The sequence below is a fragment of the Micropterus salmoides genome, unplaced genomic scaffold, assembly GCF_014851395.1.
Source record: "Micropterus salmoides isolate LMB-PRFRI ecotype aquatic unplaced genomic scaffold, ASM1485139v1 Ms_hic_scaffold_14, whole genome shotgun sequence".
Classification (NCBI taxonomy): domain Eukaryota; kingdom Metazoa; phylum Chordata; class Actinopteri; order Centrarchiformes; family Centrarchidae; genus Micropterus; species Micropterus salmoides.
Window position 1 is genome coordinate 12,575,358 of NW_024040485.1, and position 18,558 is coordinate 12,593,915.

The 18,558-nt window shown below is 38.1% G+C and overlaps 1 protein-coding gene across 1 annotated transcript in view; it reads right to left on the reverse strand.

Moving 5' to 3' along the window:
- Window positions 1–8: 8 nt before the first annotated feature.
- The window catches only part of b4galt2 (UDP-Gal:betaGlcNAc beta 1,4- galactosyltransferase, polypeptide 2), a 187,187-nt gene continuing 168,637 nt past the window's right edge, over window positions 9–18,558 (reverse strand). Inside the window, exons 7-8 of the mRNA XM_038717739.1 lie at window positions 14,927–15,031; window positions 9–5,144 (exon numbers count right to left, since the gene is read on the reverse strand). Of these exons, the coding sequence (XP_038573667.1) occupies window positions 4,994–5,144; window positions 14,927–15,031 (256 nt within the window). The 3' untranslated portion in view covers window positions 9–4,993. The remainder of the gene's footprint in view (window positions 5,145–14,926; window positions 15,032–18,558) is intronic.

Genomic DNA, 18,558 nt, shown 5'->3' on the forward strand with positions numbered 1-18,558 from the left:
CCATACAATCTTTATCCATCAGATTTATTGATTGTATAGAAAAAGTAGGTTTGATATGACATAATGCATTCTATATAAGATATAACATTTTCAACATTCAATGTACAAAAAAACCATAGCTAGAGATACAGTAAATGTTTAAAAATGCCAGCAGGCTTGGAAGTCCTGTCTGCTCTCAAGCAAAAAAATTTATTTGAAAAACCATTTTGGAATACTTAACCACCTGAGGTGTGCTTGACAACTGGAACAGCTTCAAAAGTCAAACGTCCAATAAGAAACATCAAGCACTCCTCATGGTTCTCCTTATTCTCAAGTAAAGGAAAGGTTTCAAATAACTATTTTTGCTGAAGTTTCTTTTGCTGATCTTCACATCTAAATCCCATGTTACCTTGCCTTGATAATGTCATCAGGGTTTCAATTGGGCTTGAAACCTCAAAAAACAGAAAGTCTGCTTAATAAGCTGGAATTGTGTGGAATGAAAGTGGGCATTTATGACGAAGGGAGAGTCTACTACAGATGTGAAGTAGGAGGAGCCCCCGATTCTAGAAAACATTCTCTCTGGTCGATTTTGAGAACAAAACACAGCGCCATAGTTGACAAATCTGTCCATAATATGGACCGAGGAATCCAAAGTGAATTTATTTAAGATGCAGATTATACATTCAGTTTTATCAACAGGGTAATCTGTAGCTTCTGCCTGTTAGTGGTGCATGGAACAGAATTGTAAGCTCTGTGATTGAATGTTCCTGCTGAAATGCACCTTGGGAGTCATAGTTAATGTCACATTTTTATATACACAGGCTTTGACTATTTAGGAAAGAATCATTTATCTTCTAAAGTTCTTAATGTTTTGTACTGCTGATTTAACTCGGAGATTTGTCGCCAATCTATTATTGGGCTGACATTGTGTAGTCTGAACCTGGCATCACTCTGTCTATGTAAACCAGGGGCGCCCAAAACAGAGAAGTCCCTCCCCTTAAGGTGGACCACCATTCGGAAAAAATATGTACGATAGTCAATAGGAAGAAACAACTAATTTTTTGATCCTGTTTGAATTGTGCCCTGCATTACACATATGATGATGGTCAATTTAAAATATACATTTAAAAGTCAAGAAGGTTGCAAGTATAAGACTGTGAAAACACACATAAATACAAAGAACAAAAAAACCCAAGAGACGCGTATGTGACGTCGTAACGTTTCCTTTCAATGACTGAAGCTAACCTCAAAGAACTGACATGTGTAGATGATGTGATAAAAGGACCTTGAGTCGTTGGATTAAACACATCAGGTGAGATACATTTCTGTGTGGAACACTAGCTAGTAGCAACCAAGCAATGAATGTTAGCTAGTATTACTGCACTATCATGTTGGTGACGATTGCGCGAGACGAGAGATGTGGTTTATTGAACACTTTCCACACAAAACTAAATGTAACTTTACTTTATTAAAACAAATGTCAACTTATTGACGGAAAAAAATATCTTTTAAACTGACAAACAACATATTCAGGGAACAGTTCAAACAGGATCAAAAAATAAATTCTCTCTCGCCATTGACTACTGTACATATTTTTCCCGAAATAAGGCCCCATGGGCCGGAAGCAGAAGCGAGTGACTTAGGCTCTCTATAGCTCCTCCCAATTCACAACGCTGAAAAATGCTATCCAGGTGCATTATGGGATCCTGTGTTTTGGTATATTGACCCTTACTAGGGAATAAATGTCAGGATATCTCAACCACTGCTGCATTAATTTTGTCCAATCCGTTTTTGAAATCTGTCTCTCAAAAGTTACCCAACTTTATGGAAGTAAAACACTAACACACTTCTTTAATACTGTAAGAATGGAGAAAATAAAAGCAATAGCTGTCATTTTGTCTGTTATGTACTGATCATAAGGATTTTAAATCAACAGGTGAATCAGAGGCAAAATAAATCTTTATGGGAAAAAAGCATGATTGCATTACAAACTGAACTGAAACCAACCCTTAAAAGATTATTAGCGCCTCATATCCCACTTGAAAACAATTACTTTAAAGCAGGATACGGGGTAGATGTGAACAAATCGGTAATATTGCACAGGGTAAGCCGTAAACAGTACAGAGAAGAGATTGTGTTGGCCTCTCCATGTGTAGTATGCCCACTGAGGACACCGAAACTCACCAGGAGAGTCCTGCACTCTATCGAAAAGAAAAGAGGGAGGGTGAAAAAGAAAAGGAGAGTCAGATAAAGTGGGGGACAGAATGAGAAAAACGGCGGGAGACAGAAGGAATCACAAATGGGGTATGTGTACTGAAAAAGAGAGAATAAAAAGAAAAATAAGATACAGTAAGTGGCACAGATTCAGAGACACAAAGAGAGGCTCTGTCGATATCTATTGAAAGAAGAAGCACTCTAGTGAGACACAGCTGTGCCTGAAGTGGGCCCACCACAAAGCACAACAGAGTGCCATTGACACACACAGCCTGGACTGGCAGAGTAAGAAAGAAAAGGCAATGAAAGGGGAGATAATGCAAAGAAAAAAGGGAAGACAGTGTGAATGTGTGTGTGTGTGTGTGTGTGTGGCAGGGAGTGTGTGTTGCAGAGAGGAGCAATCATACCTTCCAACAGGCTTGAGGCGAAGATAACGAAGAGCCAAACAGATGGGAACATTTTTTGCCTCGAGGCTGATCAAAGAGGAGGCCAAAAATACACAATTTTCACCAAAATTGCTCCGAAATATACAAAATTCGAACAGCTACAGCATTGCACACAAGTCTTCTGTCTGTTTAAAATTTCAAAGATAGTTAAAAGTAGTTTGTATAGGTTATTCATGATCTGGATTTTTTTCAAACTGAAACAAATGTGTTAATTTCTGTGTTACCCATCTTTAAAATACACAACAATTTCACAAACAAAAATGACCTTCAAATTAAAAATAGCCTTTCCTGCCCCTTAGTGTAGATAACTTCTGAAGGCATCGGTTTGGTGTTTAGGCGTCAACAATAATTGTGTCAACGGTAGAGGAAAAATAAAACAAAGGCAGAAAAGTGATCAAAGCATAAAAGAGTGAAAGGCTCCAATACACTGATGTAGGAAATCAGAAATTAGCTCATTCCTTTTTCACACGGGGAAAGTTATGTAACTCATATGAGACAGAAAAAACTTTTTAAAATTAAAACAAAAAAGTAACTCGGACTGTTTAATTCCCTACATTTATGAAAGTGTGTTAAACAGATTCCAATACAGGACTGACAACTGATTATGATAAAATCTGAAGCAGCAATAGAGATGTCAGTCACACTGCTCAAATGATAACTTCTCATTACAGCCTTAAAATTCACAATTTCCACCAACAGAACTATCACTATCTTATAATTTCCTCTTTCTGGATATGATATAGTCTTTTTCTCAAAGATTGAAAGAAAGCAGATAGAGAAATGACATAGTAACAGTTTCAACAGAGGTTTAATGAATTGTGATTTAAAAAACTTCTCACGCCCAGGTTATGCTGTAGGCTAAAGAATGACCTCTAAAATTCATTACTTTTCACCTAGCCTTGTCTGTGGAGCCAGTGTAAAGTTACAAGAGTGAGCTTTTGTATCCACAAGGCTTTTTCCTGTAAATCATGACTTGATCCTGACAGCTCATTTCTGATTTTTAACCCCATATATGTTCAGAAAATATGGTAAATGTCCAATTTTCTAATCTAAAATGCATATTTGTACTTCATCACGTTTGTCCCTTAAGGAATATTAGTGTACCTCAAGCCATTTGCATCTTATAGAGACAAAAATGCACCTTCAAAGCTGAGATCACCAAAATAAATCTCTATCTTTCTTCAAGTGGAGTGAAAAAAAACAAGGTTTCCAGAAACCTAATCTCCAATATGTGCCACATGGGGTTACAATCATGACTGAGCTGTCAGTATATATCTGCATTGTTGTCTTCAGTTCCTTGATTTGATTTCAAATGCATTCCCAAGATAGTTCCATCACACTGCATTCAGCACAGGAGAAATCCTTTCATATCTCCAATATGTTTACTTTTGTTGGTAAAACTTCTCCGTAACTCCACGACAGTTTCTGTTTCCAACGTTTTAGTTTATATTTATAAAAAGAGAACAAAAACAGAGTTCTCAGGAGTTTGTTGCTGCTGACGAACATGTTTTATCAGCGTGTCCCAGCACTGTTTTTGAATCTTCTGCGGTAGATGCAGGCACAATACACATTCATTAATTTATACCGGAGTATTTGATTGAGTAATTAGATCCAAACAAATGACTCCCTGACAAAAATGTCAATATTAAATTGTCTCTTAGCAACATTTCTCAAAATAAGCAAGAGTTGGCCGATTTCTTTGATATGCAGTCCATCAGATACAATTCCATAGACCATCATTGCATGTCATCAGACTTGTTAATGTTATGTTATATGAACTTGTTCAAATAGTCCAAGAAATCCCACTCGATGCTGTCCAGTATTTCAGTCAAGGCCAGGACAGCTTTCCAAAGTCTCAAATGATGTCATTGTTTCATCTCTAACCTTCCAACAAAAGTTCCTGTTAATATCCTCCGTCGATATGCCATTAGATGCCCTCTCCAGTTTACAAAAGATTATTAATGGAGAGACTCCAAGTTTCAGCTTCCATGTTTGATGCCAACCTTTGGTCAGCAACTGATAATCCTGCTTTGGTCCACACGCTTTAATTCTGAAGTCACTGAATGGTAAAAGGTAGGAGATGTTAAGCCATTGGCTGCTTGAAAAAGCTGAAGGGGGAAAAACCCAGAGTTCTGGTAACAGAATGGCAAGCTGAAATTAAAAAAATAAAAAACAGAGAGAGAGGTAAAGAAGGAGAAAAAGACCATGATGTGCTTGTGACTTTTTCCTCTCCATTTCCAGATATCCTAGATATCTGGAAATGGAAATGTTCTCTTTATTTTCCTTCTTAAAAGCTCCCGTCTTCTTGTGTTTTTCCCTCCAGTCAATGTGCGTCAACCCCCTCATCTTCCTCTCTAGCCCTTAAAAGGCCGGGGCGGTGGTTTGCCAATCTCCACAGAGATATTTGTATACAGGGGGTACCTCTTGACCTGAACCACTCTGTAGGTCAGAGAGCTGATGCCGTCCCTCTTCATCGTGTTCTTGGTGTTCTGTATTTTATTAAATCTGGAGGGCGAAAGAAAGAAAGAGGTGGGGAGGGAGGTGATGGAAGAGAAGTAAAGAGAAATTGTGAGAAAATGAAGAAAACTGAATTAAAAACAATACCTACTGCCAAAAATTCAAAGTAACATTTTTTCATGACATTTAATTGGGCTTTATTAGCATGGGGAACAGGTGCTTACATTGCAAAAGCAAGTGTGAAATAAAAACGAAGTATTGTGTTATAATAAATATATAGATACAGGAAATAATTGTGCATGTTTGTGTGAGAATATGTGGGTAACTCAGTGTGTTTGATTGCTTGGACACAGCAAGTTGTGTCCTCTTTTGTTAATCATCTAAGGGCCCTTCAAATGTATTAGCAACCCCTTACGGGAGTCCAGATCTCAAGGTCGGGAATCACTGAAATAGAGCACACCTGCTTTGTTGTGTAGGTACACAAGGGAAATGGATTTCACAATCAGTACATCCCGAGGTCCAAATACATACGAATCAAACACAACTCTTCAAAAAACTTGAGAATAAATCAATGCAGAAAGCAATCAGGAAATCAAAAAATGCAAATACAATATTGGAAGGAGTATGGGAGAAAAAGTCCTGTATACCTACAACCTTCAAACACACCCAAAACTCAATTTACAGCATGAATGCTAACATCAAAATCCACATTTAAACCCATAGGATCTAAAGAGCCTGATGTCTGTATTGATTAGTCTTTCTACTAGGCCCCCTCTAGGTAATTGTACAATTGTTCAATAACCTGAAAGCAGAGAGAAGAAACGGTTCTGTTTAGCATCTTTAACATCAAGTTCACATCAAGTTTCCTTTACAATGTGGATCTTGACCAACAGGTGGTGCTATTGCATCGCACTGTGACTCAGTGGACAGTTTTATCCATCACATCCGCCTCGGATTTGTTTGAATTATCCTGGAATCTCCTTCCCCATTGGCTGTGATTCAGCAGTTACATCAGGATCTGCTCTGGTTTTAGCATTAAAGATGCTAAAACAATTCACACAGTGCGTCAGACAGTTACACAGTGCTGCTGCTGCTGCGCCTCAGATCAGTTTGTGGTGCAAACTCTGACCTAAAACAATTCACACAGTGCGTCAGACAGTTACACAGTGCTGCTGCTGCGCCTCAGTTCAGTTTGTGGTACAACCTTTGGCCTAAAATCAATTCATAACACAAACAGTTCAAACAGTAGAACAAACAGTAGAATCAGTTTTTGCAGCCAGTCAGGATGGAAATGAGGCCACGGGTATGTGTGTGTCTAACAACATATTTACACCATTTCCTGTCTTAAAAATGCCTTTTTTCCTGAGAACAGAGAAAGGGCGGATGTGTGCAAAAGTCCAGCTGTGCACATTCACTTTTCACAATACAGCAGTGATGGACTCCAACAAAAGACGTCTTCTTAGTGACATGCTTGGACGTAAAACTGTATTTGACACTTCAATCCAACATGGACTACTGAGTCTACAGAGCTTTGTCAGAACTGACTAGTAAAAATCTCGTTCTTCCCGCTTTCTTTTTCTGTCTCTCTCAAATCAAATCAAAAGGAGCTTTTATTGGCATGAATGGAAGCTGGAAAAAAATGTTGTCAAGCATCTTTCGCTTGAACAATATAATGCAATAAGATATAAATAGATTTACATGTTTTCTGACGTCTACCAAGGATTGGCACTTGTACCTAAAAGCAAGGGGAATTAGTTTAAGAGTGCAAGGAAAGGACGGGAAGGAGAGGAGAAAAGCAAGTGGTTTAAAGGAAGGCTGGATTGCAGGGGAGAAAAATGGAGGTTACATGGGCAAAGAGATAAATATATATCTGAGAAAGGGAGTGACAGATGGAGCGAACAAGATAGACTGATGTTAGAAATTAAGTGAATGAGAACTGGAGGAAAGATAAACAGCTGAGATTAAAAGCAATAAACTAATCCCAATATACAGTATATACAGTGAACATCACATGCATGCACACATGTGCATCATTTCAAACCTATTTTGTCTCACTCATCTTATTTTTATTTCAGAGAATTAGAGGGCAAGACAAAGACAGTCCTTACATATTCATTAGCCTGATTTCCAGGTTGAGTCCTAACTGGGCTAAGTAAAGCTCTATTTTAATTCCACTGAGGGTCTCACAGGAAAACATTTCTGGTTTAAGATTTCAACAATGGCTCTTTATGCCAGCTACTGGGGGTTATTTTGTTCTGGTGGCATATATTTTGAGTTGGCCTACTTGACCCTGTTGTAGAAAAATGTCTCAAAGGAACAGTTCAACATTTTGGGAAACACTCTAATTTGCTTTCTTACCTATGATAGATACCACTCTCATATCTGCTATTAGCTTAATTTAGCACTAAGATTAGAAACAACCGTCCAAAGGTAGAAAATCAGCCCACCAGCACCTCTAAAGCTCACAAATGATCATGTTAATCCGTCAAAAACATCAAAGTGGAAAAACGTGTCAGTATGTTAGTTTTTGGTAGCATTGCTAGCTTGTCTGCAGTTAATAAGTGCATAACACAACTGTTCTTAAAACATTAGTCATTATTTCTAAAGAAAAAAGAAAAACGCAGTTAAGCGTGTTAATAAAAAAACACCCATACAAACACTTCAAAATATAAAAACTAAATCATGAGAAACAGAGTTGTAGCAAGCTAATCTCCCTCCAAAACATTTTACATCCATTATGAATAACCATGCACATATAACTTACAGATCAATACAATACAATCAGATTTTGAAAAACACACTGAAGGATCCTGTCAAAACATTTCAGTGTCTTACACTTCCATTATCACAGAATTTCACTCAAAGACTTCCAGTAACCCTGTTCAGAATATCTATTATATATCAGAATATTTATTTTTTCAAATAAAAACTCACTAAATATCACAACATGGTCAAACCCTCAAGTCTATTTGATAACATAATAACAGCTTGCACAGCCAACAGTAATAGCTGTTAGCAGATTAGCTCGCTAGCAGTAGTGCTAGCTTGTCACAAGACCCTCGGTTTGCAAGTCAACCAGTAGCAGTCTGTTGAGCGTCTCCCTGCATTTTAAGGGGGGCTATGTAATAGAAAAAGAAAGATAAAATCCATCATCTAACCGCAACTAAACTATAAAACAGTGAATTGTTGTTTTAGTACGGATATAACGTCTTAATTTGTTAATAAGTTAGTGGTGCTGGTTGGTGGATTTTGTTACCGGTGGACTGAGTCAGGTCAACGCTTTCCCCGATTCCATTCCACACATATGTGCCGTGCAGACCTAAGAACGATAATCAATCCTCTCATCTAACACTTGGCAAGAAAGCTAATATTTCCCAAAATGTCAAACTATTCCTTAAAGGGATTCTACAGAAGAGTGTAAAAGTTGTGTTCATCCTAAACACACATACAAACACACCCTGTATCTGCACTGTCCCAGGATGATATGAATGGAATATTGAACACTGTTACTCAGCAACTAATTCATTTGCAATGCATGAAGCGCCTTATTCTAGACAAAATGTGCATGTGTGTGTGTGCAAACTGATACTCGCGACTGGTGATGAATGTGCCTCTTTCTTACTTCCGCTGGGCCAATATCTCATTGCTATGCCTAACCAGCATCTCCAAAAAGGCTGAGAGAATGGACTCCTGCGCGAGACTTTGTGCATGTGTGACTGAATATGTATATGTGTGTGTGTGTGTGTGTGTGTGTGTGTGTGTGTGAATGCAGAGGAGATAGTAAACATTCATCAAAAAGTCGAGACAATGCTTCCCTTGGTAAATGCTGGACATTATGCAGGTACTCCAGATAAACTCTCCCAAAAGGCTCAATCATTAATCTAAATCTAAACAGAAAGGCAACCCTGCACCTGAAGACAAAGTGCGGAAACAGAAGCTTAGTTTATCTCTGTAATTGAGTGACAGACCTCTGTGTGTACAGCCTGAGAAGTAAAACTGATTTTATTAAAGGTTTTTTTCAAAAAGACAAACTGATGTTGTAGGATGTTGCTGTAAATGTGACTTTGACAATGAATGGTTTCAAGTTGACTTTCATTCACAAAAATGTGAACTGTAAACATTTATTGTCAGTCCCTCGCACCTTGCCGGTCACATGAATCATAAACAGCAATTTCAATTGAGGTCCAACTTGGGGTCATGTCTTCACGGAAAAAATGTATGGCTCCATGACCGCCTAATTTGTCACAGGGAGTTCCTCAGATAAAAGAAAGGGGTTGAAGGCATTTTTATTGGAAACCCAACATGTTCAAATCTGTGAATTCTAATGAAAGATCAAAAAGAAGAAGAAAAAGGAGCACCCTTTCTCTGTCAATGTGTTGAATTATCGGATAGATTGTGTTTAAATTTGGTACGGACATCCATGTTCCTCCCTCAGGATTAATTGAAATCACTTCTGAGGATGAACTGTAAATATATAAAATAGATCCACTGACCTTTCCTCTAGCATCATCATTAGGTCAAAATGTTAATTTGTTCAGTACTATGGTTTTTGACAAATTGACGAAGCTATAACTTGCTAAACTACGATGGTGAACGTGGTAAACATTACACCAGCTAAACATCAGCATGACTGTACTCTTTGTAATATTATTTACAGAGACCCAACAATTCTCACCGTGGGCAAGCACTTGGCAATGGTGATATTAATGATAATAATAATAGTAATAGGACTAATAATAATAATTGTGGCAGCGGGTGTTGAGCAGGAAAACTGAGGCAGTAGGTTGCTTGCAACCACAGATCCAGACTCTACAGTTCAGCTGGCAAAAACGCAGAAAGCGACAGAAGGAGAGGAGAGGGAAGTTGAAGTTGATTCCCCATTTTTCTTTCATACAACTTTTTCAATTATACAAAATACAAGATAACTTGACAGATCAAGGGTTTAACACTTGCAGAGAAATTCATAAGCCCTCAAAACTGCTCTGAAAGAAATTTAAAACTTCCTCCATGAGATGAGAGCATAAGGGAAAAACAAAACCCTCTCCACTCCACCCACACTGCCTGAATACTTCCATGAGGTGGCCATTCCTCCTTTCACAATTGCCTTATTATTCGAGCCACCGTGCGTTATTAAAGTCCAAATCCCACTTCGTTTCAAAAGATCCTTTAAGCCGAAATTTCTGAGACATTATAACGAGTGTCCAGAAGGGCTGTAAAAAATGAAGTGTGTGCCGACTAATAAGCCACTATTTTTTGCGCCCCTTGCTAAAGTTATGAATAATGTATTGGCCCCAAATAAATACCATCCCTGTTGGTGTCACCTCTTATTGAGGAAGTCTGATCTAAGGACCAGAGAGAGAGAGCAGAGCGGAGAAAAACTGGAACGGAGTATCAAGCAGAGGCACACACACACACACACACACACACACACACACACACACACACTTTCTTTCATTGATTTATTGATTTTGATGAAGGCAACTAGACTAGACTGATCTAGCTGGCTCCCATTTCTATTGGTGTCATTTCAGCAGGCAATTACTGAGAGGTCGTTGAATCTCTCTCTCTCTCTCTCTGGCACACACATACATGAAACAGTGATGGATGAAATATTACGCAGGCCTGGTTGTTTTAGACATCGTCACATTTAAGTTATTGCTGCCATTTTACAGAATAGATTGCTAGTTTTAAAGCTAAACCACTTCTGGATGGATGTCTGACATCTCACTTGTTTCAGCAGGAGCTTGTGTCAGGTCAAAAAAATTAAATCTTTCAGTTGATGTCACAGGCTCCACTTTTGGCTATCTGCCTTGCTTCCAGACTTGTAGTGGTTGCCACGGAGAAGGGCACACTACAGGTATATTTTGACAGAATAAAGACGCTTATCAAATCAATAAAAGGTCAGTAAAGTTTTATACCAGGACCAGGAAGTGAGCAAGGTTTTTTCTCTTCAAGCGACGCAACAAATTTATGTTCCAACCATATTTTTCATATTCCTTTTTTCACAGACAGGTTTTAAGTCTCTGTGACACTCAGCAGGAGCTTGTTGCAGGTAAAAAAACACCCTGTAATTTCTTTTCAGTTGATGTCACAGCCTCCGCTTCAAATTTCCCTTCCTCCCACGCCTGTATAATGGGGTGGATTTACGTTTAACTTTTAGCATGGAGAAGAGCAGACTATATGTGATCACATCTGAATGAGTCAATAAAAAGTTTGAATGTGACGCCAGGATGTGAGAACCCTTTTCTCTGTTCAAGCTTCTAAGCAACTAAAAATCATCTTTTCAGATAAACAAGTTGCTGGCAGCTCCTTACAAATCACAATTAGCATCACTAAAGAAGACATACACATTGCTTGACAGTGAAGCAAAAATAATCTGGGAAGGTGTTACATCACATTATAACCATTACAAAGTTTTAAATTCTTGCATCAGATATATAAAATGTTGGGATCAAACTCTTTGAATCATAAATGCATGGCTGAACAATGGGCCTCATGCAAGAACCACTTGTGAACAGATTTGTTCTTAAGTGGCTTGCGTGAGTGATTTAGGAGAACTTCACCAATTTTCTCATATTTTCAATTTTCTTTTAGGTATGAACACAATTTACGAGTGGTCCAGACCTGTTGTAAGAGTCATGTGCAATTTTGAGTTTAAAAATCCAATATAAATTACACTTCATAATTATGCTGACATTACCTGTTCGACTCAATTCGAAGTGTGTCAGGCTCTTGGAAGAGAGTGACAGAATGCTGATATGAGACAGATGAATGGCTATTGTCGCGGTTTAGATTTCCACGTGCTGTGCTTCTGCAAATGTAAAACCTGTTGGAGCTGCAACTCTGCAGACAGACCACACCTTTCCCTTAATTCCACTGCTGACGCCAATGATAGACTTTCCTTTACGGATGTCCAAAAGCAGGACTTTGATCTCCAAACTCATAAAGTACTTCTTTTTACTCTTCACTGTCATGAATAAACACTTACGATGAATGACATATGTGACAGGACATGTAGCCTTATATGGTCTTATCGGGGCGCCAACTATGCTAAGGTACAGTTCTTATGAATGTGGCCTCGGTCACACACAGAAGGCATTCAATCATGTTTATGTATGTCATTTACACAGTCATCTGAAGTTAGGAGCATCTGATGTGGCACACTCGTAGGAGCCCACCGTACGAAAAAAGTGAGAAAAAGATTAGAATATGAAAATGTTCCTGCATGAGGTCCAATGCATTTTAAGTGTCAACTAAGCCATTCATTACGCCATCTTTGTACTTTGTACTCATGTAAAGCAATAAGTATTATTTGGTTGAGTTTGAAAGTTGAAAAATAGTGAATTTATGGAGTTGCTGGGATTTCTTTTTTAAAATAATGATCCAGTGGCAATTTGAACCAAATCTTTACACATATAATGTTTAATAAAATAAAAAACAAAAAATAAAATGGTTTCTAGACTAAATACTTGTAATACTTTTTAAAACATACTACATATTATGTATCAGAGGCTCAAACAACACATATTCAGTAGCTCTATACAAAATTCCAATCGGTCATGTCATAATGTGTTTGGCTGTTACTTCTCTTTCACATGTAACTCTCGCTGTCTGTATTTTTAATCTTCTTATAAATTAATTTAGGAGCCACAACAAGAGACCTCGACTGTGAACCCTGACGTAGTCCTGTCACGATGCTATGATATAATAATGTCACATGAGATCACACTAAAGCAATGTTAGAAGAGGGAACAGAGTTCACTATATCTTCATTCTGCCCCAGCTACAGCAGCTATTGATTTTTGTGTTGAGAGGCATCGTTGCCTGGCCTACCCAGGCATGAAAACGAGGGCTCTTAGAGGAGAATAAACAGTGATAATCCACGTTTAAGCAGCTTAATGTGAGGTGCTATACTCCTGGTGATTAATGTGTCTAGAAGGGCTCATCTTTGCATATTGGGTCTCATTCATCAAACCATAAAATAACACATTTATACAGGAAGCATTTTTACACATTTGTCTGAAAAGCAATTTAAATGGGTGTAGCCAAAAGAGCAATTTAAGCCCCGGGGTTGTATCTCTGAAAAGCCATTTTTGGTTTAGTGAAACTGTTTTGTTCTTGGCATTTTAAAATCTTCCAATCTTTCAGTGACAAGTAAGGCCAAGTTGTGATTCTTCAGCGCATTATGTTTATGTTTATGTTCCTCAGTCATGTGATACTTTTACATTTGAAGCCCCAATCCATATCTGTAAGGCCACATCTAGTGCCATTACAGCAAGCTAAGGCTACACATTCAGTACTTTCAGTATTTATGTAACTTGAATATTAGCAGAAACTGAAGACAAGAAAACTGCTATAGCACATTTGAAATGCATATATGTTATTTATTTAACATGTCTTCATGCATTCCAACAGCTTCGTGCATTAAAATTTTAATATGCTGTCATGAGTGAAATGTTTAATCAGTTAAAGGAAACATGTTTCTCTCTGTAACTCCCCAAACATAAAAAATACCTGACTTACTGTGAGACCAGTTTAATTGCTTTATTTCTGGCTTTATGGTCCCTGTTCCCTTTGTCTTGGTTGAATAAATAGCAGCAGCAGCACTAGTGAAAGTGGATGTTTTTTTTGTTTGTTTTTTTTTAGACAAATATCCAAAGATGTAGCTACCATTGAGGACGCTGAGGTCCTCAGTAATTTATGGAGGTTTATAGATTCTTCCAGTATTTCTGACTCAATATATTTCAACAAAAATTTAACATTCAAATTAGCCAGTATTTCTCCACCAAATGTTAAAATTCCTGGCAGTGGAAATGTAAATGAAAAAACAACATAATGTATAGTCTGTCTCTTTCATGTGTCCTGTTTATAATAAAGGGTGACAGGAGAGATGCAAACAGGGAAAAAGCCAAAGAAATATATCAGATTTAAGACTGTTGGTCAGTTAATATGACAAATGTCTAATTTCACTGACCTAAGTGACACTTTCAGCTATATAAAGGGCTGAAAAGCAATGTTTTGCTCTCTCTGACAACACCCAGTATCACTGATGGTTGTGGTGTGGTCAGAGTTTTGTTACACCAGTAATCACACTCAACAGTGATGTCACAGACTCCCGGAATACACTTCTACATCACTGCTGCAATATTAGATGTGAAAAGGAAAGAGAAAGTAGAGGTTAAGGAAGATTTTTAGGCGGTAAGAAGTGAAATAGCAGGATCAGAAGTAGGCAAAGTTAAGTTAATAATGTTCTTTCATCTCTCAGTATTACTAGAGACTGCCCTCAAGTACAATAAGGAGAAATCACACTTATTGGCTCTTTCACAGTGAGTTATTATTCAGTGAAACATTCCAATTATCTCTTATATACCCGTCTAGTATATAAATCTCACCTGTGAAATAAATCAGCTCTTAGATGTGAATATGCACAGTGTGAAACAAGAAATTGCTAAAAAAAAAGAAAAGGCATGACTTTTAATTTAACCATCAATGTTTAAAGGTTAAAATATCTTGTATTTTAAAGTGGACAGAATGAAAGCAGATAATGTGGACGACAAAGGACAGAGGAATCATGATAAACTGCTAATACCTCTCACTGCTGGCCTATTGCCTGTGTTGCTCTTGTTTAAGTATATTGCCCTGTAGCTAACACTCATTATAAGGGCATGTTATTGATAGCGTGCCCTTTGCAGCGCCACATAATCATAATTCTTTCAAAGAGCGATGAAAAAGTTGGAAAGAAACATCTGAACTGTGTAGCTCTGACACAAAAGCAGCTCGATCGATCCAAATGGAAAGCCGGAGAAGGAGTTTGGACAATGATGCAGTACCTCTGTGGGTTGGGCTCGTTGTGTTTGTCTCTCTCGTGTTTAATCATTCTGTAGCGGCCGATGCGAACGTCTGGCCTGGACACCTTCATCCCATTCAGAGTGATCCTGCAACACATACAGATACATTATCTATTGGAGAGAGAATAGGAAACACACACACACACAAATGCAGAGACAAAGAGACAGACAAGAAAGAAAAGGAAGAATAATAGAATAAACAACAAATAGAGACTGAAGACAAGGAGAGGGAATGCACCTTGAGGTTTCATGAAGAAATGAAGCAGGGCTGAAACTACTTATTGAACTTATTTTTTAAATTCAATTGATTCATTCCTGTATAAAATATCAGAAAATGAAGAAAAATCACTAGTTCCCATGGCCCAAAGTGATAAGGCTGCAACTAACATTTATTTAAAATGAATTGATAAATGAATTGATTAATTGATAAATCAACCAACATGTCAGAAAACAGAGGGAAAAAAGCCTGTTATAAATATCTAAAGCCCAAGATGATGTTTTTAAATAGCTTGTGTTGTCCAACAATCAGTTTACTGTCGCATAATTGCAAATCGTTTTTAGAAGCTGGAAACAGAGAGTGTTTTTGCCTAAAAAATGAATTAAACGACAAAATAGTTGCTGAATCATTTTCAGATGACGTCTTCAATTTGATTGTTTTGTCTTATCCAACAGTTCAAAACCAAAAAGGTGTTCAATTAATAAAAAAATGCAATCCTCACAAATGAGATATTTTGGTTTTCCTTGAACGTAATCAATCATCAAAACATTTTGGCGTTTATTCGCTGCACTAAACCTCTGAAAGTACTTTAAATGAGCATCTTGTGCCTTCCCACAGACAGAGTTCCTTGCTGACCTCCAGCAGGGATACGTTGTTGTAGTCAGGTGTGTTGCCGGGACATGGCAGCAGTAAACCCTTACCTGATGCCAAGACAGTTACCCACTTGATTTGGCTGACTCAAACTGCTGAAGCCTCATATTAGCTTCCACTGATATGCTGGAAAATATTTTTGCATGGTATAAGAGATGTTCGAGAGAGCGGCTGCACTCTCTCAGGCACATGCAGGAGTCATATCGGTGACGACTACGATGATGTTCTTCCAGGTTTTTCGCTGAATTCCAAAATGCCTCCCACAGAGAGAAAATGGTAAAAAAGTTGCATTGCATTGTTTGACTACTGCTCATTTTGTGTTCTGCCTCGCACAAGGTCATCGCTTCGGGTCTGGAACTGCCATTTGACAGTGAAGTTGCACTAGGAGAGGATCACTTCAAAGCCAGTACAGACAGGGGAAATGATAACCTATCCATTAGTTGCTAAGGCAGAATAATTAATAGCGGTGCACCTGAATAGAATCAGGGAATAAACGCTACATAACATAACATAGCGGCGCAACATGGCAACTTCCATTTAAGGGGAGCCGCGGTGTATGTAGATAGAAATGGCTCATTCTAAGGTAACAAAAACATAACAGTTAATTTTGTAAGGTCTTTATACACCACTGAAGACTTATGCATATTATATATATATATATATATATATATATATATTGTATTTCTGTCAATAGATCCTCCTAAATATTACACACTGAACCTTTAATACCAAAATATGCTTGTTTGACATTGTCTGCTAGAGCAGGATGTTCAAGCACTCACTGTAGTCCTTCACACATGGCTCACAAAATGTACACACAGAGGCCCCCTCACTGAACAAGTACAAAAGTAGAAAGAAACTCTGGTCACAGACTTTGTGACCAAGAAGCACAAACTGTTCAACATCAGGAGCTGTGAACTTTCAGGACACCAGCTGGGAAAAAAGACAAGGATTTACAGCGTGTTTCAGTTTAAACAAAGCATGAGATCAGAACTTTGAGGCAGAGTGGTTTCAATACAAGGGCAAATCTGAGAGCGATTTATATCTAATGCAACAACAAACGGAGTGTGGGCAACAAAAAATGTGTTCCGCAAAAAGCCCAGCTTAAACCTCGAGGTTGACAGAGGCATTGATACTCATACCTGCAATGATATAAAGGACTGTGTATGTGTGTACTGAATGGGCAATGTTTATTTGTCACAATGCTCTGATTGGTGCAGTCTTGTTGTCTTAAAAAGCATCCATGCCTGATATTGCTCCTCAACAACTGCTCGTCTACTCCCCTCCTCCCTCTTCTCCTTTCTCTCTCCTTTTCACATTGTCATTTCTCCTCATTCCTACCCATTTCTTCATTTCTTTTCCTTCTCTTTCTCCTCTTTTATTCCCCGTCTTTCTCATCTTTCCCACTTTGCTTTCTTCTTCTCTCTTTTTTATCTAAGGGTTTTTGAGGGCAGATACCAATGTTTGTACAGTACACTGAAGATTAATAGCTGGTACTTGTATGATGTAAGATGTCAAGGATTCAGCATTTCCAACAGCTTTTTCTTTCTTGGCATAGCATGGGCAAATATTCCTCTTCAACTGCAGATAATAATAGAAATATTTTATAGAAAATATTTTAGGGTTAAGGCAGGGTGAATTCATTCACAGAAAAGAAACATTACTGTAGAATCAAATTTAACTTTGTGGGAAGTTGTGGTCAAAGAGCAACTTCTAATTAAAAGGAACAACATTTTGGTAAACTTGCTTTCTGTGAATTAGAAGATTGATATTGATATATGAAAAGTTGCCCATGTACTGCCTCTTCACAAAGGTGGAGATATTAGTCACCTTGATAACTACAGGCCAATTTCTAAATTATCCTTCTTCGCTAAAATATTGGAGTCTCTGGTAAATAAATAGCTGTGTGGTTTGTTATCTTAAAGTGACATTCTAAATAAATATTCATCTGGCTTCAGACCTGGGCACTGTACAATAACAGCTGCTACTTCTCCATCACCATCCCAGTGGATAAGATACATGCCTTTGGTGTGAGAGTCCTGGCTTCGAATCCAGTGTGAGACACCAATGTGTCCCTGAGCAAGACACTTAACCCCTTGTTGCTCCAGAGACGTGCGACCTCTGACATATATAGCAATTGACCCTTTGCTAAGCCACGCCCTGAATACACAGCTGGCCAATCACAGCGTAATATGGGACTTGCTCTAACTGAGGTCTGACACTTTCATAGATGTGTTCCATTGACTCTACTGCAAAAAGAGTCGTTTTCTGTTGTTTTGGCTGCATTTTTCTAAGATATGGTCAAACACTGTTCCCGAGGCACTTGTAATAGTTACAGTCACTACCCAGAGAGGTTGATAGGAGAAGTACGAAAGAGTTTTAGAAAGAGAAGTACGTCTTTCTAAAACCTAAAATAAATCCAAAAAATGTCAGCTGTGGATTGTTCCTAATGTAATGTTAGTTAGCTAACGCTAGCTAGCTTCCTACTGAATGTAATGTAAATAAAAGCCCTACTATTCTGCTTTTTAATGATTGTAATAATGAATAGAGACCTACCCAGATGTACAGGAACAGTGTTGATCCTTAATATCGTTGTCTTTTGTCTCAATCGTAGGGGGATGCGGTGGTTCACTTGTACTGTGTGACTGGTAGGCTTTAGCTTCTATCTTTCATTTTCTTTCACGTCCATTTGAGTCAGTTTGACAGCCAGAATACAACCTTCAAATGTATAATGCAACTGCAAAAC